We start from the raw sequence: 26238 nt of genomic DNA, 5'->3' as shown, positions 1-26238 counted from the left end.
GAATATTAATTGGATCCGACTTCCGGTTTCGGAGTTATGGGGTAAAATGTGCAAAAAATGAAAATATGTGTTATAACTTTTCTCATGGATGGCGCGACCGATTTTCACAGACTTATGTTCAAATGAAAGGTCCTATGGTCCCATACGTAATTTCTGACTTTCATCCGGTTCAGGAAATATAGGGCAAAGTGTGTTAAAAATTTTATACCATCACTGAAAAGGGCGTAAAGCCATAAAAAATGTCTAAATCGACCTCAAATCTTCTCCAATGGATAGTTTAATCAGTAGACGGTCAAACAAACCGATTTCGGTTATTTCAATAATCGAAGAAAATTAGTTTGAAGAATACCGCAGTATTATATATGATAGTACGATTTATATGAGAAAGGCATCATTACACCACTAGGTGGATTAAAACAGGTTTTTTTATATCAGGTTTGCTCAAAACCATGTTGCTAAGTGACAACACAGTTTCGTGAAAAGTGTTTGTTTGATGAAACTACCCTGGGGCAGTTTCATGTTTTCTCAAGCGAAAACGACATTAGAGTAGACGTTTTTCTAGACCCCAACATTTCTGTTTGTTTTTTTTTTTTTAATTTTTGGTGATTGTTCCAAGTTCAAAGTTTATAATATGTTATAATGAAACATAATGAAACATTTCAAGAATGTTTTGTCATGTTTTAAGTCAATCGAAGCAGAAGTCTTGGGCCTTTGTGCCGAGCTCTTACTTCCTCGCATGATGAGCAAAGATAAGCAAAGATAAAGGCCCATAATTTACTGAGTTTTGTTCCGATAGGCTTGAAAACTTCACAGAATATTCTTGAAATGTTTTACTACAAGAAAATACAAAGAAAAAAATAATCATTTTTCAAAAGTGCTAGACCCTACCCGCCCCTTAATAGTAGATTTCAAACGAGTACTTCGAAATTGATTCTTTCATGTCCGAGAAATTTGGGTCCATTAAAAAAACACAGGGATTTTTTGGTAACATCACCTATAAGATTATGTCTTCCAAATCAAGAATCAACAATGTTAGCTTTAAAATTACCCTAAGTTTATCGAAACTCGTTGAGTCATCTTCGAGAAAACTACTTATATTATTATATCTCCGGAACCGGAAGTGATTTGATTTTTCAACTTGATCCACAATTCAATAGTAGCTTGCAAACGGGGCTAGACAATAAATGTTATTTAGCTAACTGCATCAAAACAGTCGCCCGAATACGAAAATAGCTCACATATTTGTTGTTATCTCATACTACTGCATATTCAAAATAAATTTGTGTTGTTACGTTAAGTGCATCAAGAGATCGAAAACCTATCAATCTCTCGGAGAGCACATAACCAATTTCGTTAGCTTTACGTTTCGTCTTCAACTCGTCAGTGCACAGTTCAGGTTGAAATTTTATGCCACTAGCAATTCAACATAATCCGCTTGATAGTTAAGAAATTCGTGGTTGAAAGATATTGGCCGAAATTTGAATAATGTAACAATTAAAGTTTTGAATGTATGCAACAAAGCCAAATGCTTATCGCAAAACGCTTAATATAACATTTAAGAAAGTAATGGCCTAATAACTCTTAAGTATTAATTTATTTAATTCTAGGGAGGATATCCATGGACACATCTCTATAAAGAACCGCTTGGTCCTGACGATGAGCCCGAAATTATTCTGCGTTACGAACACTCTCCAATGAATCGTCGACGTAAAGTTGAAGAACAGTTAATTGATGGAAGTCCTCATGCGGAGAAAAAAGCTAAAATGGAAAGCGTATGCGAACCTGTTAAAATACATGAGGCTGAGCCACCTTCCTTTGAAATTCAAAATAATGAAATCAATTTATCACTCACTCCTGGAACAAGTAATGGTCATCCCGAATCTCCAAGACGAAGCAGAACTCGAACCTCATCTCATGAACAACAAGGATTGAAGTCAGAACTTAAAGCTCATGCAAAACATTTCCTGGAAGATCATCCCAGTATCCGAAGTTTCAGTAACAGTCTAACAAGGCAAAGCAAGAGAACAAGGGCTTTCGTTAGTAGATCCTTGGAGAGAGCTAAATCTATGGCTGATAAACAAATCGACAAAGCGAAAGTCCAAATGAATACTCTCCGAAGAAGGAAAGCAGCTTCGGAGCCACCCAGCAGTTTACCAGAACATAAAATCCTTGCACTACGCGAATCCCCTAGATTCGGAAACCGTGAGATTCCAGCATATGTAGTACGCCAACCAAGCGACGACGTTATGGATTCTAATACAGATGAAGAGCAGACTAACAAGCCCGAAGAAATAACTGTAGAAACCACAACAGTTGTACCGGACGAAATAATAGATTTACCAGTGCAAGAATTGAATGCAGATTCTTTAAATAAAGATAGTCTTATCGAAGACGCGCTTGACTCATGTCGAATGGAAGTTGAAGAGCTGCGGTATGAAATCATTGTTTCTCCTATAGAGATTTCCACAGAAGAAAAAACAAACGTTGAAGTTGAACATTTCACAGATCAACCAGTGTTAGCGATAAAAACAAAACAGGAACCCCCTAAAAAGGCTCCACGCAAAAAGAAAGAACATCATTATGAAGACATTGAAGACAACGAAATATCGTTAGAAAAAATACCCGAATCTAAAGTTGAAACAAAGTTGAAACGGCAACAAGAAGTTGATGGATTTGATCCAATCGTTGGAGAAATGCTTGGCAACGATAAAATCAAGATTTCTCTGCAGATGCAGGACGAACAAGTAGCCAATGATATGCTAAGTCGCAAGAAAAGATTGGATGAAATTCTTCAACAGTCTTCGGAAGATGAGAAGGATAAAGACAAGATACCCTATCTTGGTTTAATGGCTCCTATTTCTTCGATTGATTCTACATCTTCGGATGAAGAAGCTAGACGAATCCACTTATCTACATTAGCGGAAGAGAGTGACACCGGCAGTATTGATAATACAGGTATCAAAAAACTAGCCACTGCTGAAGATAATGTTATACCCTCCGTGGTTCGAAGTTCTAAAGATCAAGGCCCTAACAATGAAACGGATAGTAAAAATTCTAATAATGAAACATTGGAAAATGCACCAGTCATCGGAAAACAATTTGAGCTAACACCTGCTGAAGAACGATTACTTATAGAGGCAGAAAATAAGATTCAGTTAACACCCATCGAAGAGAAAGTGCTAAATACCGAAACACCAAAAGTTAAGGAAGATTTGACGCTTATCGTGGACACCAAACCCGGCATCGATGAACGTTGGTCTAAAATGAGGTACGTGAAAAATTTTTGTTGTTGTTATACCAATCCTACATGATGTACAAAATGCCGAATTTATAGTACTTTGAATTGTGTGAATACTAAAGTTTGGCGGAAACTGATAACTTTTATCGAAAATATGAATCAAGAGGCCAGTCAATTGAAACAACTGTTGTTTACTCGTGGTTAATTCTTGGCTAATTACCAGCTTTCATTATATGCCAAACGGTTTACATTTTTCAAAATGTTACTCAGCTGTAGTAGATTGCATTAGATTTTACATAAGGTAAAATCATGCCAACGAATGATTCAGACATACGAAATATATTGGTTTCATAAAAAAATTAACATATAAGATTAACACACTCAACTCTAACATTTATAAGATATAGCAATATCCGAAAAAATCCTATCCCTCTTTTGATTATTAAACATTCTGAAAGTTCACAATTTCATCGTCCTCACATGTTTTCATTCCAACATATGTTGAACCAATCTTTGTATCCTTCTAGTACTTATTATCCTTATCACCCAAAAGCATGTTCTGTACACCTACAATCCACTTCATCACTATTATTTTCAAAAGTTTTTAAGAGAAAATATTATTGATTGTAAATATTCATAGTGAACCTGTTCTGAAGGATGTGATGAATCACTATAATGCAGGGCTATGCTCTGATGACAAATCATTTTCAAACAAACCGAGAAAGTCTGTAATCATTCTTACTCTTAGTGATTGTTGACTGGGCCTACACCTGTTATCAAATTCTTGTCAACTCTTTTGATCTATTTTTAGCTTTTTCGGACACTGGGAGAAAATGTTGATATCCTACTAATTTTTCTCTATAAGCTTATGCTTGTGCATCGGTAAACGCAGATCAGATTAAAATTTGATCCGTAATAATTCAAAGCAAATCAAGAATTGACAAACATTTACTACCATGAAATTTGAATTAGGCGGAAAGCGGTTAACATACGGTATTTGAACTCAATTTGCTATATATGCAGTAAAATTAGTAATAGTATGAACAATAATCATGTTCTCCTCATACTATTCACAACTGCAAATTTGTACCACACAAGATTAGTATAATAAATGCTACACGATGTCACTATAGATGCACAGTATTCATCTGTAAATTTGTGCAAATCATGATACTAGTTGAGCTAAACATTATTATATTACTATTACATATTCTGATTTTAATGTAAACTAACAATATTCGCTAATACATTATAAAGAGTTTAGTAGAGTACTAGATGTACTATAAGTTGCAAGAAATTTACAAATATGGCGATAGCAGTATTAAAATTGATCGGATAATATCGTATCTATATTCTTGTTTAAGCGTCTTCTTTTCACTCATAAAATCTTCTTCGTATAACCGTGAGAACAACAGCATGTTTTCAAGCTAAAATATGAAAAAGTTCGAAAAACTCTTATCTTATCTTTCAAAGAAAATTTTGCTATTGAATTATATATATATATATATATATATATATATATATATATATATATATATATATATATATATATATATATATATATATATATATATATATATATATATATATATATATATATATATATATATGTCATACGCAAAAGTCTAGAGCGTTTCTTGATTCGCCTTAAAAGACAAAAAAAAATCTAACGCAAAATCTATATTCATATACATTAATAATCAATTTCGTACAACAAAGTTAAAAAACAAACCTCACGATTTATTTGTATACCAAACACTGCCTTATTATTTGCAGCCTAGAATTAATAAGTAAATAGTAGATTTCGCTGTTCGAACAGTTTTTTGCAGTTGTAGAAATGTTCATTGTTACATAAGAAAGTACTGCCATGTATTAAGTAGATAACCAAAAATACCATTTTTCTTCGACTAAAACAAAAATTATTCTCCTGATTGCAGATGGTGTCATTAAAGTTTCCAGTTTTGCTGAGTATGAAATACTTGCTACAAAGCTGTAAAATATCGTCAGAATCTGTGATATTCTTGCATCACAAAACGTCGTATTACTGATCGAAATAAAAATTTTAGTGGATATTGTCTGTTGCTTATTTTACTTAAAAATATTCATATTTGTACTATAGAGCAAAACAAAAATAAGGCGTATCCAAGCAGGTCCGTACCCAGGATTTCGTTTCGGGTGGGGCCCTAAGATAAAATATTATGTTACTGAGGGTTGCTTATGTACATAATTTTCGGTACGCCTTTTACGGGTGTTTTCAACAGACACTGGAACTATAATTATTAAGAATTTAAATTAAAATTGTAAATGTGATCGAGAGAAGGTAGATGTGTTACATTTCTTAGCGTTTACTCTCATGCCATTTCAGTCGCACATGTCTAAGATCTTCTAAATGTCCAATTCTAGAGCACAAAAATCCACAAGACTTGTGAAAGGTTTCAATAAGTGGTCCGAGATAGCTCCCTTACTCCAATTCGTGTAGAACGGAAAACATGTTCTAAATTTCAGGTCCAGGTTTCTAACTTCCGGTTCCGGAAGTAGCGATCTAAAATTCCAAAACGAAACTCACATCGATTTCTCAGAGATGTTTGGAAACATATGATAGTTAGATAAGAGGCCAAATCAGGTGAACAAGGTGGTTGGGCAAGTAACTGGAGCTGGTCTTTAATCGCTCCATCAATGCACGCTAACACTTGCATTGAGGCAATCCTCCAAAAGTATACCATGACAATCATAGAAACCCAGCCTTCCATGCACTCGTGCCGCTTCGAAGCACGACTTCAGTCCTTTGTCGAGTAAATTGTTCTCTAGCGTACCTTATGATCAAAAAAGAACCGGAATTTTCATTTTAAAATTCCCGCGCTTGTCCAATCGATAAACTTATTCTCTTAACGTTGGCAACACTTTTATACACATTCTGTCAAATTTTGACGCATATCGTACGATTAGTTTTTGTTTGGCGTCTATACAAAGAAGTTGAAAAATATTCGTGTGGCGATTTTTATAATGGATGCAAATTCAGAACAACGGCTCACCTTCGAAGTGCCATTCGGTCGATTGTTGTGCGGTTTCGACGTCATATCCATAGATCCACACCTCATCACCAGTTATGATGCATTCGATGATGCGATGAATGTGGGGTCACTATCTGCGTTAGAAATCATCTCGATATGCGTCAAAATTTGACAGAATGTGTATAAAAGTGTTGCCAACGTTGAGAGAATAAAAGTTTACCGATTGGACAAGCGCGGGAATTTTAAAATGAAAATTGTGACTCTTTATTTATCATAAGGTATAATAATGAATCCCTCCAAACATGTACTCGAAGTGCACTTGCGTTCGCCTTTTTAGTTCTAAATAAGTATATACGGGATCCAGCGGCAGGATAACTTTCTCATCTGCAGAATCTTGCCAACTATGGTAAGCTCGCGCACTCTCTCTTTTCGGTCATCCAGTATAATTTAGTGTCTTTTTTATTATTGTCCTTTATTGTGCCCGGGATTTAACCTCCATTTCATTCAGTTTTGACACTGTTCGCTTCGCATCATTCATTACTATTTTGATTTCGGGAGTGGCCAGGGCCCCTCAGGTCCCCCTCTCTGGGTACGTGACTGTATCCAAGTGATATAACAAGACACAATAAAATCTCTTATGTACATTATCAGTATACAGCCGAGCAAACAGAGAGCTTGATAAATGTGTGTTCTCTCGCCAAATGATACCACGAAGCGAGACTGACAATAGAACGGCCGTAGCACTTGTGCAAAGCTGAACATGTACGATGAAATGTGCTTTGTGTTCCACACGCAGGACTGCTTAATTGGCAAGACGATTTCTCCAGATAGCAAAAGCTGTAGAATTTGTTGCATATTCTAGATTTCCACTATTCAATTCGCACACATTTTCCAGACTTTCTGAATGGGTTATGGAATGAATAGTTAAAAAAAAACATTATTATTTTATTATTGAAGTTTCCAAGTAAATTTTAAATATGAGAAATTCTACACTTATTAAACTAATTGATCATTATTTTAATCTAAAAATTCATATGATCACTAGATACATGAGAATGGGCAAAAAGTGTTCTATCACATTACATCTGATTTGAAAGTTATTCTATTCTACTCTTGTCAGATATAAAATAATCAAGAGAAGCACAACAGAATCACAATATAAACAGATCTTCAAGTTAGTGTATATGTACCACAATAAGTGTTGTATAGACGACAACCCAACACGTGCAGATGTCCTCTCGTAGTAGAATAATGAAGTCTATTTCTACGCGCTTGGTTGAGCGAGTTCCTTCCTTCATTGTGATTGTCTTTGCCAAATAATGTGTATCTCACTTCATTCAGTAAACAAGGAAAAACATATCATCCTCAATTGAGATAGATGAAAACCGTCGACATGGTGCTGAATAAAAATAAATTCTATTTTGAGCGTAACAGTGAATGATATTTTCCTATAAGGATTTCAAAAATGGATTATTATATTTCATGTTTGCATGCTCATGTTATTATAATATAATATTATAACATTCATACTTCAAATGTTTTCATTCGTTTACAAAACAATGTTACAAAATGTTTCATTCGTTCACAAAACAATGTTACAAAACGGTACGAAACAATGTTTCTAGTCATCACGGAACGATTTCTATTACAAGTAATTTATTCTACTCTTCTCGAATCTAAGCACATATGAAAAAATGCATGCGATTACTGTGAAACCCGACTTTGGAATCGGGGGCTGAGAATCATATGCCGGTTGACTCAGTTCTTCGAAATGTGAGTAAATAAATGTATGTGTGTGTGAGACAGAAAAAATGTGTGTGTTTGTTATCCACACACACATGTTGCTGTTTTTTAAATGTTTGAATGTGTGTGTTTAACGCTAATGGGCTCTCAATTTTGTTGGTGATTTTTTAAGTTACTAAATAATGACTAGCTTGACGTGAGGATTCTTGAAGATGGTTGACGGAATATAAGTTTTCAGTATTGCGTGAAAAAGTTGTTTTTATATACATACTTTTGAATATTTGTTTATTTCCACGTGGAAGGAGCACTATAGGAACAAATGTTTTTCTTTGTGATATTTCTTTTCGGCACAGCAATTTTTTATTTTGAATTAAAGTGAGCATTAATAAAATACATTTATTCCCCAAATTTGGCTTTTGTGATAGGTATTTTATGCAATAATAAAGAAAAATCATTTTCTATTCGATTACTGATGACTCGGTAATTCATGATTCAATTCGGATCGCTTTTGCCGAGCTAACTGCAAAGTTTTTTATGATACGTTCGGCAACAATTGATAGTTTCTAATTGAGAATTACCGAGATTCCCAGTAATAATACATTTTGCGAGACGGTTACCAAGCGCTCGGCTGTGCAAATCTCGGTAATTGTTTCGCCGAGATTCAACAATAAAATTCAGGTGTGCACATATTCGCGATTCAAGAATTGTGACGAAACCAACCTACCCTCAACCATTAGTTTAAACATCGATTGCACAGTAGAGATGGTCGGGTCTCGGGTATTTTACCCGAAACCCGACCCGTACCCGTACCCGACGGGTTTTTGGTCGGGTACGGGTAAAAATTTTTATTTTCAATCGGGTACGGGTCGGGTACGGGTAAAAAATTTTACTGCTCGCTCGGGTACGGGTCGGGTACGGGTAAAAAAATTTACTGCTCACTCGGGTACGGGTCGGGTACGGGTAAATTTTTTTTTCTGATCGATTACCCGACCATTTGTACTTCACATAAATATGTTTACATGTTGACGAGAATTTTTTAGTGCAAAATAGTTCTTCCGAAAAATAAACAATTTGATTCAAGGGGTTTTGACATTTCCAGAAAAAAAAACATTTCTTTTCTTCATTAAAAAAACCGATCAATCATAGTTACGTGAAAAGTTATGTGAACATTTCCCGCCCTACTTTGTTTATAACATCTATATATATATATATATATATATATATATATATATATATATATATATATATATATATATATATATATATATATATATATATATATATATATATATATATATATATATATATATATATATATATATATATATATATATATATATATATATATATATATATATATATATATATATATATATATATATATATATATATATATATATATATATATATATATATATATATATATATATATATATATATATATATATATATATATATATATATATATATATATATATATATATATATATATATATATATATATATAAATGCAGAGATCATTCTTTGTAATCGCATCACGTAAGAACGGATGGACGGATCGAGAAGATTTTTTTTTTGTTTGATCAGTTTTTACCCCCACCGGGTTCGTACATCAAAAAAATTAGGAAAACTTACCGGAAAAGTGGGAAAAACCAATAAAGTTATTTTGTATGGACAATGGAATTTTCCACTGAAAAAGTCGCCAATGACTGCTAGATCATTGATAGGTGTTTGGCGCATAACGAGTTGCATGAATGTTCGGCCGCCGAAGATAGGAATACTAGATCGTTGAAAAAATTGTTTGGCGCGCAACGAGATGTTTCGTGTGGAGAATTCACAGGCATACTTGATGTATATGATTTGTTATTTCGAGCCACGTGTTTAATTGAGTATCAAAATAATAGTTTGCAAAATGACTAGGTGGAATGCATATTACTGTTCTAGCTATGTCGATATACTATTCAAGCCATACCGTAAGCAGGAGCAAAAGTTCTGATTTCGTTTACTAGATGCAATGTGTGCCATGTAATCAGTTAGATGAAAATCAATGATACGATTCCGCTGTTGAAACAATGAGGACAAACAAAGAGATGTTCCTAGCATTTATCTTACAAATTATGTTATGTAGATAGGCGCACATAATAAATGGCAATTAAATGCCAATCGGTTAATGATGATTAGCGTAAACATTTGATTTTAAGTTGCTTATTTTTGTGAAGTATTTTCAAATTGGTAAGATAAAGATCAAATTAAAATTATAGCAAGCAATCAAAAGTTTCACAAATCAAAAGTTTTACAATATATGAAAATAATCACTTTTCTGTTGCTTCAAAGTAGACGAGGAGTTTCTGGCAAGTTGAAGGTACAGAACAAGTTATGAGCTATTTTTTTCAGCTGCACCGAGTTAGTTCGTTCAGTTGCGTTTGGTTAATTTTGAACGGTGGATTATGACTTGAAAACGGGTGGCTTAGGATACTATTCATTTACTTTGGAAGTAGCTTAACACAAATCATTCCCTCTTTCCGAACTTTGGGTTACTTGAACAAATACATATTAGCTAAAAAAAGGACAACTGGTATATTTATTTCACATATTCGCTTCGATATAACAGAAGTATTGCACATTTTTCCTTCAATTTTGTATGATATTGATTATGAGATGTTAACTTATTCCCTAATTTTAGACGGAGTACTCAGCACAACGATGTCTTGACTCAACTAATGTTATGACTATGATTATTTGACGGCTTCAGTATTCATGTACAAGTTAAAGGACACTACATGGATAAAATTATCGTTTTAATTATTGAATGTAGAATTTATCGCTAAATTTTGGATTCAAAAATTGATCCTGTAATGGCAATGCTATGAACATTCATTAAAAAAAGATTATATAGAATAATCAGATTAGCGAAGGAGCATTTTTTGGACAAACAATCTCAAAAAAATCTCCAAGGATTTGCCATTAAATTTTAATCATCTCAGGACCACTCTTATTCTAATATGTCGACACCATTTGTTGAAAACAGATCTGCTATCTATGTTTATCGCATTCGAAGATGACAATTTGTGTGGAAAATAATATGTCGTCTCTGAATTCGTACAACCGTTCATTGTAGACCAAGTAGTCAGCAACATAATGGAGAGAAACGTCAACGACATTAGACGTTTGACCACTCTGCCGTCCGAAAATATAAATTACAAAATATAATTTTAGGCGAGACGAAGTTCGACGGGTCAGCTAGTATTAAATAAGACACACTGCCTTAGCTCTAAGATGTTGCGGTCGGAATCTACTTTTCACGTAGGTTTTAATGGACTGCCATTTTAAAGCTGTTTAATGCACAATCCAGTAAAAATTATTTGATTCATATATCAAATGTAGTGTAGTACTCATATCACATTCAGATACCAGAAAACTTTTATATTAAATATTGGATGGAGATTTTCGAAATTTTCATATAATACATTAAGATTCTTACCATAAAAACATTTATTTCAGAAAATCTACATAGAAGTTCTTCCTATTCTTCATTTCTGGGTGGTGTCACCTCACTTGAAATGACACTGATTGATGGCACAGCAAGTTGGGCTATACTGCCAGTTAATTTTCGTTTCTTTTCACTGGACTACAAGTGGAAATCTCGATGCGTGACAACGTGGAGACGCAAAAGTACGGGTGAAAAACTTTTCTCGCGAAATACTCAAATTTTCACCGTGTTCACTCGTTGAGGGTTTCACCGGAGGTGGCACAGAAGTTCAATGGCTGTAAAAACCACCAGCTACCGTTAACATCGTGGGTGTGGGTTTGTGAGGCTTACAAAACGGGCACAGTTGACAGATAAATTTAAATCAAAATCATAATTCATTTTGCTTTGTAGTAAAAAATTGCAACCAAAAAAAAATTCCTGCGAATGTTCAAACTACTTACACTTGAAGGACTCACTGTTCACCATTTTCAAAATTGATTTTTTCACACCGGGGATACACGTACATTGTTTGATGTTTGGTCAATACACGTAAACGAACTGATGATACTCTATTCATTTTAGGGGATGCTCGCATAACATTCATTTTCGTCACGTATAATATTCAATTAGACATTTGGAACCATTTTACGTGATTTTTCAAGTGATTTGAATGTGAATTTTTATTTGTGTGTGAAGACGCTTACTTGTGGCTCTAAAAGCGGACGATCATTAAAAGTGTCATTAATAAAAAATAATATCATTTTAATGAACGTGTAATGGTCAGTAATGACGAGATTTCTGTCAAATTTGAAATACATCATTACTTAGTCATCATTAAAAATGACAAAAATAATGCTCGTGTAAGGGCCGCTAAAGAATCGAATCAAAAGTCAAACTGTTTCGTAAAAACCATACCTACCCAAAACGAGGGGGATGACAGTAATTCATTTCACTGTTTCTAACGATAAATATACTAGCGTTTTACGTAACTTCGCTTAATTTGATTCTCATACGCGTCATTTTTTTCCAATATAAAAAGAATATGAAAAGTAGGCCTCGCTTTTCAGATCTTTTTGGGTATATCATCAATTTATCTACACTTTTCATGAATATTCATGAATAGTTTTTAGCATGCTGCATATGTAGCATGGTTACTGCTATGCAGAGATGGCATTTCACCAGAGTGATAAACGCTAGAGTCAGATTTCTGCCACACCGAGGATGAAAAAAACGAAGCACCGCACAAAGAGGAAAACGCACTTCTTCTCAGTGTCGTATAGACAGCATTTGAGTGTGTGCTTGTGGTTAAAGCAGCTGGCGCGAGTGAAACACATTCTCTTCGCATGAATCGCTCACACGCGCTCTCGTCTAAATACACCCAAGTGACCACTGGCGCGTGATTGTGAGCGAACACTTCTGTGAACTTCAATTAATAGAGAGTAGATCTGGCCTTGCTATGAAAAATTTGCAAGGAAAACCGAAAATTTTACGATAAATTGTTTTATTTTGCTGATTTTGCGTGTCCACGCTTCATCTACGAAAACCATACAGCAGAGTGCTCACCGGCGTGTACACCTCTGTGAAAGTATCTGCATCCACCTCAGAGAATTTATTAGCTAATGCTCTAGCACTTCGGTGCGATTCAGTGGAAGAGGTAAAAGGAAATAAACAAACGCACTCATGATGCGTGCACACTTACACAACAGTGGTGTATAAATGTGAAAGAGAAGAGCTCTCGTTGAAGTTGTCAGTGCGAGGGGAGAAATTTTGCTTGCTCTTCGTCACACAGAGGAGATAGACATCTCTGCTGCTATGACAACACGTATAATAATATTATTGACAGCAATCAGTGAGTTGAATTCATTTTCAATAGAAATCTTAAACCAGTTATGGTCGAATCTGTTAATTAAACACAAACGCTTCGTAAGGTTGAAAGATGGTAAGTCAACTTATTAGCCTATTCATTTCTAATTCAACCTATTATTCTAGGAGTAATAGCTTGTAACTCCATGTATTGAAAATGTGAACACTGAAACTATTCGTCAGGACGCAGGAAGAAGTTTCAAAGCACGGAAGGAAGAAGTTTCAAAGCATTTTGCTCTCTAAAAAGCCCTAATGTCATTAGATGTTGAATGTACTAGGTGTAAAACACATTCCTAATCATTCTTCTGTTCCAGGAAAGTACATTGAGTCTGCAGGAGCTATTGATGTATTCAATAGACCAACACGGACTTTTATTTTCCAATTTGAATACCATAGATAAAATGAGCTCAATAGCAAATTAATTACCGCATTCATGATTCCGTCTATTTCACTCGAACAATGTCTCCTCAAAATGTTGTAATTCAATAAGAAAATATTGGAATGTAATAAGAATACAAAAAAGAAACTTTAACATGTAATTCCAAATATTTATAGATATATATATATATATATATATATATATATATATATATATATATATATATATATATATATATATATATATATATATAAATAAATATATATATATATATATATATATATATATATATATATATATATATATATATATATATATATATATATATATATATATATATATATATATATATATAAATTTGTAAACAATAGTGTGTCGTTATATTATACGAATAAAATCTATCACTTTTCAATGACAAAACTATTTCCGCAAATTCGCGATGTAAAAATTATGACCGCTTTGCCAAAACTAGCAAGTAACTTTTTATCTTTCATTTGATTTCCTACCAAATGGAAAAAGAGTTCACGTTTTGAACCTTACTAGTAAGAACTTAAATAGCAAAATTAAAAATAAAGTAGAGAAAAGTCTAAGCAATAAAACATTCAAGTTGACAGAAAAAAACTTTGTTACTGAGTCGACAGTCGTTTCTCTCCATTGTGATATTTGCGTTAATATTTTGTGGAGATGCATACGGATGTATCATGTCTTTTTTGCATTAATGTAGAATAATGGGCATTTCGAAGAGTTTTTAAGTTGTCATAGTAGCAATATGAGTGAATTTTCATCACAAGACTGATTTCTCAACTGGAATCGGAATTAACTCAACACTGTCATCTCCCTTGACCCAAAATTGAATACAACGGGTATTACGACATATTGGGTAAATATGCTTCTCAAAAAATTTGAGTAGATATTACTCCCTTTTGTTAACATTTGTAAATGAAAATAAAGTACCAAAGACATTGGAAATCTACAGGGTCCGCCATCTAACATTTATTTTTGAACTAGCGGTTATTTCGACATTAGTAACCTCAATGTCACTTCTGATTTGACAGAAACTTAGTTGTATCCTTCCGCTGAACGAAAATGGTTGTGTATACGCTTGAGAAACGTGTGAAAATAGTGCAGTTTTACTTTGAAAATCATGGTAATGTTGCGGAATGTGTTCAAAAAAATCATCTTCTCAGATGAGGCGCATTTTCATCTCGGCGGGTCTGTTAATAAGCAAAATTGTCGCATCTGGGGGACGGAAAACCCGCACGTTATCGTGGAGAAGCCGATGCATCCTCAGAGAGTGACGGTTTGGTGCATCATTGGCCCATTTATCTTCGTAAATGAGCAGGAGCCGTCGCCACGGTCAACGGCGAGAGCTACCGCACCATGATTAGCGATCCTGTTACTTGAAGAGGAAGACTTGGACACCATTTGGTTCCAACAAGACGGCGCTCCGAGCCACACAGCCAACGCTACGGTCGATCTTCTGCGCACAGTCCTCGAAGATCGAATTATCAGTCGAAATTCGAATGTTGTTTGGCCGCCTCCGAGCTGTGATTTGACGCCGTTAGACTATTATCTTTGGGGAGCTTTCAACGATAAGTGTTATGTGGACAAGCCAGAGACAATTCAAGCCTTGAAGGACAACATTCGTGCAGCCATAGCTGAAATAAAGCTGCGTACTGCAAGGCCAGCCGAGGCAGCCATTTGAATGAAATTATATTCGACAATTAATCGGAAGGATTGTACTTTAATATGAAAAAATAAATTTTGAAATCGAATGAACCGTTTGTGTTTTAGTGCATGTTTAAAAAAAAGTTACATGGCGGACCCTGTATTCATGCTTCACAATGTATTTATATTTTGTCGTGAATACGACTTACTTTACTATGGGGTGCCCTCTGAGAGAGTGATAAGTTTTTGATCGTGAATATCTCTTGTTGTATCTAACGAATCAACATAATTTTTGCTATATGCCATCGGAAATATGATCACAATTTTATGATAAAAATTTCAGTTGTGTGACATAATCGCAAATAATTCAAAATTAAACTTTTCTGAAATGTTTGGTATAAACCAGTATCATAGAGGATAATGCATAAGGCGCGTTTGCCTTTCTCGTATTTTGAAAGCTCATAGCTTAGTGATCTGTAAATAGATTTATATAATTTAACTACCAAAAGAATCGAAATTTTTCAACTTTAACGTGTATAGCAACAGCATTGAAGTATTTCAATAGTACACTATTGAAAAACCTGTCTCATTTGACCCATGTCAACACCAGCCAATCAGAACGCGTTCTGAGTAAGAGAACAAAATATCTGCTGCTGTACAACAAATCGTTCGAGAAAAATGTTCCGAACAGTGTTTAATATTGTAGTGAGTTCCACAATTTGGTCCTTCTGAAAGGCAGGAATGAGTCCCGTACAGCATCCGGATAGTTTCTTTCAATGAAATGCAAATCCGAAATGAAATATCGAAATAATAATTCTATATGCTGCTATTTTTATAGCCATTAGGACCGCCCATTAGTGAAAAAGCTACAACCGAAATCAGGTAAAAACAAGCCTCTCAACAAAAATTGTATCAGTTTGGATTCTATCGCCACTACGAGCAGATGTATTTTGCGTCGTTTCTCCTCCGACAAGAGCGATTACGTCACAGCTGCCAGTCATTAGCATTGGTGAAAAAGCAACACTGGAGAGCATCACACAAAATCAGCCGTTCTAATGGCTCTAAAAGTTTTCTAAAGAACTATTAGGGTTTCTTGCTCGCAAATCGAAGGGAAATATCCTCACTTTAGTGCACTTTTCGTTGTGTGAAATTCACAGTAATCTAGATCAAGTGAAGCCTTCTTTGTTTTTGCGAAAAATGTGGAAAAGGGGAATGCTTGCATAATTCATACAATTGATCAATTAATTGGTATTCGGGAGTGTTAAGGAACATGTCAGTTGTTTTCATATTCACGACATCCAGTTATGTCTCTGACATTACCCACCCGCCGTTTTAAATATAAACAAGCATTTTAATGTATTTTACTTACCAACTAGAGCCTGATACGGCTCGATATCTAAAACAATTTAATTTTTCCATACTGAATTTTGGTAAAATTTTTACTACTCATTCAGGTCGGGTACGGGTACAGGTAATTTTTAATCGGGTACGGGTAAAATTTTTTATTTTTTTTCGGGTACGGGTCGGGTACGGGTAATTTTTTAAATTATTGATCGGGTAAGGGTCGGGCACGGGTAATTTTTTTTAATTTTTGATCGGGTACGGGTCGGGTACGGGTAAATTTTTTTGCTGATCACTCGGGTACGGGTCGGGTTCGGGTATAAGAATTTCTATACCCGACCATCTCTAGTACAGGTCAGGTACGGGTAAAAAAATTTACTGCTCACTCGGGTACGGGTAAATTTTTTTTTCTGATCGATTACCCGACCATTTGTACTTCGCATAAATATGTTTACAAGCTGACGAGAATTTTTTTATTGCAAATCAGTTCTTCCGAAAAATAAACAATTTGATTAAAGGAGTTTTGACATTCGCGCCTAGGCCCAGACCTGACAACTGGCTTCTTTTTCCAGAAAAAAACATTTCTTTTCTTCATTTAAAAAAACGATCAATCATAGTTACGTGAAAAGTTATGTGAATATTTCCCGCCGTACTTTGTTTATAACATATTTAATAAGACACACTGCCTTAGCTCTAAGATGTTGCGGTCGGAATCTACTTTTCACGTAGGTTTTAATGGACTGCCATTTTAAAGCTGTTTAATGCACAATCCAGTAAAAATTATTCGATTCATATATAAAATGTAGCGTAGTACTCATATCATATTCAGATACCAGAAAACTGTTATTATAAATATTGGTTGGAGATTTTCAAAATTTTCATATAAATCATTAGGATTTTTACCATAAAAAAATGAACATTTATTTCAGAAAATCTGCATCTGGATGTTCGCATAACATTCATTTTCGTCACGTATAATATTCAATTTAACATTTGGAACCATTTCACGTGATTTTTCAAGTGATTCGAATGTGAATTTTTATTTGTGTGTCAAGATAATGAGCACACTTACTTGTGGTTCTAAAGAATTGGATCAAAAGTCGCACTGTTTCGTAAAAACCATACCTACCCAAAATTGAATACAACGGGTATTACGACATATTGGGTAAATATGCTTCTCGAAATATTTGAGTAGATATTACTCCCTTTTGTTAACATTTGTAAATGAAAATAAAGTACCAAAGACATTGGAAATCTACAGGGTCCGCCATCTAACATTTATTTTTGAACTAGCGGTTATTTCGACATTGGTAACCTCAATGTCACTTCTGATTTGACAGAAACTTAGTTGTATCCTTCCGCTGAACGAAAATGGTTGTGTATACGCTTGATGAACGCGTAAAAATAGTGCAGTTTTACTTTGAAAATCATGGTAATGTTGCGGAATGTGTGCAAAAAAATAATCTTCTCGGATGAGGCTCATTTTTTATCTCGGCGGGTATGTTAATAAGCAAAATTGTCGCATCTGGGGGACGGAAAACCCGCACGTTATCATGGAGAAGCCGATGCATCCTCAGAGAGTGACGGTTTGATGCGGATTTTGGTCTGGCGGCATCATTGGGCAATTTTTCTTCGAAAATGAGGCAGGAGCCGCCGCCACGGTCAATGGCGAGTGCTACCGCGCCATGATTAGCGATTGGTTCTTCCCGTTACTTGAAGAGGAAGACTTGGACACCATTTCGTTCCAACATTACGGCGGTCCGTGCCACACAGCCAACGCTACGATCGATCTTCTGCGCACAGTATTCGAAGATCGAATTATCAGTCGAAATTCGGATGTTGTTTGGCCGCCTCAGAGATGTGATTTGACGCCGTTAGAATATTATCTTTGGGGGCTGTCAAAGATAAGTGTTATGTGGACAAGCCAGAGACAATTCAAGCCTTGAAGGACAACATTCGTGCAGCCATAGCTGAAATAAAGCTGCATACAATCGAAAATGTACTAAAAAACTGGACAGACCGTATGGCGTACTGCAAGGCCTGCCGAGGCAGCCATTTGAATGAAATTATATTCCACAATTAACCGGAAGGATTGCACTTTAACATGATAAAATAAATTTTGAATTCGGATGAACCGTTTTTGTTTTATTGCATGTTTAAAAAAAAAGTTACATGGCGGACCCTGTATTCATGTTTCACAGTGTATTTATATGTTTAAATGTAAACAAGCATTTTAATGTATTTTACTTTCCAACTAGAGCCTGATACGGCTCGATATCTAAAACACTTTATTTTTTCCATACTGAATTTTGGTAAAATTTTTACTACTCATTCGGGTCGGGTACGGGTACAGGTAATTTTTAATCGGGTACGGTTCGGATACGGGTAAATTTTTTTTTCGGGTACGGGTTATTTTTTTTTATTATTGATCGGGAACGGGTCGGGTACGGTTAATTTTATTAATTTTTAATCGGGTACGGGTCGGGTACGGGTAAATTTTTTTGCTGATCACTCGGGTACGGGTCGGGTTCGGGTATAAGAATTTCTATACCCGACCATCCCTATTGCACAGTCGACCAGAATGTATTATTGTTATGAGCTCTGCATTTGAGACACTCTCACTCTTTAATGTTTGGCATCGCTGACGACATTGATGTTTGTGTCGAGTAACGTTGAGATGATAACGGAAAGATACATCGGACTAGTAGTCGAATCTAAGCAGATGGGACTAGTTATAAATACATACATAATACATTATATATGACTAAAAACAGGAGAGGAACTTTTTAATTGTATTCGTGTATTTACCAAGGCTTGTATTGTGAATCCTCAAATGAAACGAAGCAACTAAAAACATCGGTGTATTTAACCGGACGTTTCGACCTACTAAGGTGTTCGGTCATTCTTAGCGGCTATCTAAAACATTTATTTGTCAAGTAAGCTAAATCTAAACACTTTATTTTAACACTTAACTTACATGCTAATGACGTCTATACTACAACACTTCACATTTTCAACTGTCTTGCTTATTGCGTTCTCTCTTTTTCATCTGTTTTGGCTGTATAGAGGTTTTGATGTTGTCAACTAGTTCGTTGTATGCTGATCTAAACTTTATTGAATCTCGTTTGAGATTAAACGTGTTCCATTCTCCTCTTATTTTTATGTAAAACATTTCAGCTGTTTAACGTGTGTCTACGATACAAAGATTGAAGGTTTACAATTGCAACCCGCCACGTATATACGGGTTACCAAAAACGCACAAGGATGGAATTCCTTTGCGGATTATCTATTTCGGTGATTGGTAAAGCAACGTACAGTCTGTCACAGAAGAGTATGTTCACGATGACTCGCGATCGGTAAAGTGGAAAGGTGTAATATTTTTTTACACGGAGGGCAGTAGGGTCCTTGATGCAATCCGAGAATAAATCAGCTGACTATTGTTTAAAATTCGATTTCAGCATTTTTCCAAAATGAGTACCGCGTACACTACGCAGTTTTTGTGCTCGCACACGAAAGGTCTCAAAATGACCCAAGCTGCCGTGGCGAAATACATGAACAAGTCGAAACAGTTTTAGAGTAAGTGTGTGAATCGTGACCTGGAAGGATTCTTAGTGTCAGTAGGATCCATAGTACTAGCCATGCAATGATCATGTACACTAAGGATCGGTTGCGAAGTCTGTTGAAAACAGAAAGGCCAAATTCCACGAAAGGAATGTAATGCCAAGACTTTGCTTTGGGTGAATCGTTTTAAAGAGGTTAAAAATGCCGACAACTTTCCAAATCACGGCTCTGTCGGTGTTTTGTCGGAAAAAGACGAAAAAGTTATTTGTGACCTGTTTCTGAAGAATCCGACATTAACCTTACGCGAAGGTGCCGGGTTGGCGGTTCAATGCATAGGACGCTGGTTTTACAAGCCAGTTGTCTTATGTTCGAGCCCCGACCTGGACGGGTTCTTAGTGTCAGTAGGATCCATAGTACTAGCTATGCAATGCAATGATCATGTACACTAAGAATCGGCTGCGAAGTCTGTTGAAACAGAAAGGCCAAATTCCACAAAAGGAATGCAATGCCAAGACTTTGCTTTGAAGGTGCTTCAAAATTGACCAAAAAAGGTTGAAAAATATCGTACGGAACTGTTCGCAAACATTTGATCGCAAATAATTTTAAATTTCGAATGTTGAGTGAATAACATGTGCAAAAACGTCTTAAATGGGCAAAGTAGCAAAATGGTTTCGTGACCTTTGATTGGTCGTCTCAGTCGCCAAATGCCAATCCAATTAAGAACGTTTGGGCTCAAATGAAGATGAAGCTTGGGAAAAACCGACCACACAATTCGAAACAGCTTGTTCGCCGAATTCACAAATTTGGAGGTCGTTTCCAGAAGAATACGCGTAAAATCTCGCTCAAAGTATGCCTCGAAGGTGTCAAGCCATTATTAACGCCGAAGAGGATTGGACTTGTTATTAATGTATTTGCATGCAAGTTTTTGATCTAATAAAACAATATTCAAAAGTATTTTCATGTTGAGTCTTTTCATTTTCTCACAATAGTGACCACGCTCTTATGTAACAGACTGTACAATGCTGCAAAGTTTTTGTCATCGATCCTGAACCGCATTGTAGATAAAACAGAACATCATATAGTAAATAGTTTTAATTTTGTTTGTTGGTGATATCAGACAGAACATTATTCAAAACGATTGTATGACGTTTTCTTTGGATGTGGTTTCACTGTTCAGATTACGATGGGCAGAGTTAATGGCGCACACCAAAGTCCCTGAAAATAATTTCATCGAAATGCTACAGCTAGTGTTATCATCCACTTTTTTCGAGAAGTTTTGACTACTAATACGTTCGCCATTGTCTCCAGTCGCAGGAAATATAGTTTTGGAGAAAATTGGCACAGGATCGCCAGGAAGGTATTGTACCAGTTTTCTTTAGGAAATATGTGGACGATTGTTTAGCAGGTGTGCAGAGTGAATATATTAACCGGATGCTGGAGATGTTCAATAGTTTTCATCCACGACTGCAATTTACTGTAGAGCTGGAGAATAATCAGGTTCCTAGATACAGTGTTAAAAAGAGAGAATGAACATATTACGACAGAATGGACTCCAAAGGAGCTAGACGATAGATACATAAATTACAATTCTTTGAGTCCATTTAATGACAAGAAAAACACAGTAACAGCACTTGTAGATAGGGCTTTGAAATTAAGCAAGGTTTGTTACAGACATAATGCTCTGGATATTGTAAAGCGAAATCTGGTTTATAATAACTATCCCGATTTCTTTATTAATAATGTAATTCAACAACGAACACATTACCTCTACAACTCGTTAACACAGAATAACAATAACAGTACAGCCACCAAATTCATATCCGCACCATATATACCAGGTCTAGGAGAAAAGTTAGCACGTTATCTATCTCAATACAATATAAAGTTAGCGTTTCGAACAGTTAACAAAATTAAAGACACGGTATATAGTAAGCTAAAAGATAGAATAACAAAAGACCTTCGAACGAATGTTGTTTCTGAAATACCGTGCGGGGTATGTAAAGGAAAGTCATATATTGGCCAAATCAGTCAATTCTTGAAAAAACGTATAGAACAGCATAAAAATGATGTCAAGTCCAAAAGCGTTTGCAATACTGGTTTAGTTCAACACAACGTTAAAATTTTAGAGAAAGTACAAAGAACTGACACACGTTTAACCGCTGAAATATTTTACATAAAAATAAGAGGAGAATCGAACTCGTTTAACCTCCAACGAGATTCAATAAAGTTTACATCAGCATACAACGGACTAGTTGACAAAATCAAAACCTCTATACAGTCAAAATAGATGAAAAAGAGTGCTTAGATTTAGCTTACTTGACAAATATATGTTTTAGGTAGCCGCTGAGGATGACCGAACACCTTAATAGGTCGAAACGTCCGGTTAAATGCACCGATTAGTTATTATTTTCACCGAAAAAATCGATGGCCGTCCATATCAATGTTTGCATTTTAAAAATTGAATAGCATAAATTTTTCATTCGAGCTCATTTTTAAAACGATCAATTTATTTCTTGGGAGTTAAACTGTGTATATATCCTAGGAACACAAAAAAGCAATGTAAATATTCAGCTGAACTAGAAGTTATGAATCTAGTTTTCTCATGGGCGTCTTCAATATGAGAACTATTTGTCAAATGCTAACCTTATAAAGAATAATCATCATCTTGCGCACATGCTCATGAACTAACGAACGAACGAAGCAGCTCTTCTTGCTTTAGTTGTGCTGTGAATTTTACCCGCCATACGAATGTTTGTGAATGGCACAGAGGGTGAAACTCTTTTGTTCATACTCGTGTTTCAATTTGCAATACCAATCTGGTATTTGCTTGAAGTATCACACAGCTTGTGTTCATTCAACTACTTAGCTACTCGGCAACTGAAATCTTCTTAAAAATGTCAAAATTTGTAACGAAATTAGATTTGTGTATAGTATTGTTTAAAATTTGAATTTGAAATGCATACGTCGTTGACAAAGTCAAAAATTGAGGAATTCGAAACTCTACTACTCAAGATAAACAACTTCTACTTATTTATAACCCTAAAACCTAGAAATTTGATGTAGAAGATGACAGACTTGACCGTTCGATACGCAACGGCTGCATTTCGGAACAAAATCTCAATTTTATATGATGATACTCCTTATGAGTTATTTGATCTTGACAATAACTTGATATTATAAAAATTAGTGCAAATTTTTCTGACAAAACGTGGATGCCATTCTTTATTATTGAAAACGTTTAATTCAATATCATTCAAACTGAATTGAAAACTATCACTCATTACAAAAAGTTCGATTCACCAATGTCTTAATTGCTAGCCACGAGAACCACATACCAATGTAGGAAGAGCTATCTTGGCTGGTCTCCAATTGTCAAAGATTTCGAAGACATCGAAAACCATTTGGTGCACATTTCCTAAAATACATATGCAAAATTACTTTCATAGGAAACCTAATTCATAAAGAAATTTCATATCTCGAATATGATTCACTATAATTGTGTTAATAGTTGATAGATTGGCCATATAATCAGACAAATTCTGCACCTACGTTGTTCTAAAATTTAGTACCCTGATAATCAAAATGCAAACACAATATACCTTTTTTCAATGAAATAGTTAAGTCAGATCGGTATATGTTGTAAATTGACAAAGATCATACAATAAGGAATCATTTATAAATCATGTGGACTGATGGACAAGTGCTGTGGTTAAAATTTGATTTTTTACTACGTGGTTTGTGGCCGGTCCCTGATTCCATCGCTGTCAACAGGCACGAATATGCACAAACGTCAGCATTATTAGTGAACTACACACCACATCTTCGATCCTCACCATTATGCAGAGTTATTTCGTGATCCCGACGACCGCCGAAGCTGCCACACTAAGGCGGCATTAAATTTAGCTCGGTCGGAAAACTTTTGTGGGGAAAATCTTGTTTGTCTCTTAGTGTCCGCACGAAAATGTTAGCGTTCGCACAGTAGCTGTGCCTCCGGTTTTGCTTTTTCATTTGCGCACTTTTTAGTTTTCCTTCTTTTTTTTTGATTTTTTATATTCTAGGCTATCGAATTTAAATCGACTTACAATTAGTATTATACGGTTACGAAACATCGGTGTTAGAAAATACGCGCGATTCCTTTTGTTCCGTAATATAGTTTTCGTTAGGCTTTACACTCGAGTGATTTTTTGTATTGTTTTTTTTTGTGGTTAACAACGATACTTTCATCGAAATTTGCTGCCGGACCTTTTAAGCATGTAAAACATCATTCACCACGATTGTAGTGTCCGTGTGTTTGTGCCTTTAAAGTGCTCCAGGTCTTTACTATGTACTGCGTCGTTTAAAAAAGTCGTACATCGCAGTTACTCTGAAAAAAATTGAATGTGCATCTCTGGGAATACAAAATTGTAGACGGTTTTGCAATTGAAGAATCACAGTATCTGCAAATTCGCTGTGACACAAAAAATGGCTCTTTCTTAAAATAAGACGGGTCCCTCTCTTGAGCTGCTAGTGAATCCAAAAATAATTTACCTTGCCGCCTCTCCGAATCCGAGTATATACATACTCAGAATATTAACCACTAAGTTGACACCACCCAGTCAATCAGAAAGTGATTAAATGTACAGGGTCTACACAATAACAAAACAGTTTATTGTTCCGAATGTTTTAGGCTAATTTAGTTGCAGTTCACTAATAATATTTAAAAAAAAAAACAATTGAGAATAAACGTCGTATGTGAACACTGACACTCACATTCCAAGCAGCTAACTGAGTTTTTACAATTAATGTAACTGATGATTCCGTAATAGTTTATTTCTTTCTTCATCTATTGAACCGTGTTTAGTTGTAATTCAACTTAATCTTGAACAATATATTTTTTGTACATACAGGGTTATTGTATTAATAGTTATCCCATTAGTAGAGTCGTCGTATCATTTTTCGGATTACTCAACTTTCAGTGAACGAATTGTGTTAAAAATGAATACAAGATATTCGCTACTACTTGAAGAGTAATACTATAGGAAAAATAACTCGATAATTGCACGATACAGTTGTTATAGTCACACAAAAGCTTTAAGCGAATGCATCTATCTTCATCTTAATTCTAGATTCACTTAATCGAACAGAGAAAGCAGATCATATTGTAACTTATGGTTTGAGTATATGAGATGACTGCAGAAACTGAGATGATTGGAGTATCGTCTTTCTATTTCCATAGAACCAAATATACAGAATACGTTGTTTGTAATCCCTATCCAACAAGAAATTGAATGAAAGTAATAGGGATAGGGCTAAAATTAAATTAAATTCCAATGAATAATATACATTTAAAAAAATTAATAGCGGTATTGTGAATTAACAAGAATAAAATGCCTCTAAATAAGGACTAGTACCAGCAATGTTCTCAAATTCGTGGAATTGCTCTATTATTGAGCTACCCAGGAACATAGTTCAAATGTATGGAAGTTAATACGTGCTACTTGTATGAGATAAACACAAATAACTCTTAAAGTTTTCTATAATGTTCGATGTCAATGAGCATCAGTGAGTATCACGACGCGTGTTTGCCTTTCTCATACTCGCACGACGTGGGCGATATTTCATGCCAGCGTTAAGTAATGGATAGTATAAAAGGTATGTTTAGTTCATTTAAGCCTACACAGTCCTCATTTCGGGCGGTTCAAGTCCAGAGCTCAGTTCCAACATTCAGGTTCAGAACTCAGCTCCAGATCCAAAATTAGGTTTAGAATCAAGAATTCTGTTTCAGTTCCAGAATTTAGTTTCTGTACAGAGAAGTGCATTAAAAGAAAATGTCTAACTTGTTAAACAGTTGGAATTGTCAACGCGAAGAAGTAAAGGTTTGCAAAGTTCACTCAATCAATTAATGAAAACGATTATTGACATTCGAATGTATGAAAAATGCCTGACAGTTTTATCCGTAGTCACGTCATCCAATTATATCTCTGGC

At 35.1% G+C, this 26238-nt stretch overlaps 1 protein-coding gene across 10 annotated transcripts in view; it reads left to right on the top strand.

The window, feature by feature from the left end:
* The window catches only part of LOC131437571 (trichohyalin), a 76757-nt gene that overhangs the window by 36433 nt on the left and 14086 nt on the right, over positions 1-26238 (top strand). For 6 of the 10 annotated variants that reach the window (XM_058607027.1, XM_058607028.1, XM_058607026.1 and 3 more), the window contains exon 3: positions 1608-3268. In XM_058607027.1, coding sequence (XP_058463010.1) covers positions 1608-3268 — 1661 coding nt within the window. Of the gene's footprint in view, positions 1-1607; positions 3269-24207; positions 24527-25613; positions 25905-26238 lie in introns of those variants that run through there. The other 4 variants (XM_058607022.1, XM_058607018.1, XM_058607021.1 and 1 more) reach the window with 3 other exon arrangements.

Source organism: Malaya genurostris, chromosome 3 (assembly GCF_030247185.1).
Source record: "Malaya genurostris strain Urasoe2022 chromosome 3, Malgen_1.1, whole genome shotgun sequence".
In the NCBI taxonomy this organism is placed as follows: Eukaryota; Metazoa; Arthropoda; class Insecta; order Diptera; family Culicidae; genus Malaya; species Malaya genurostris.
Note: the sequence above shows the minus strand (reverse complement) of the source record. Positions and strands in the feature narration are given on the sequence as shown.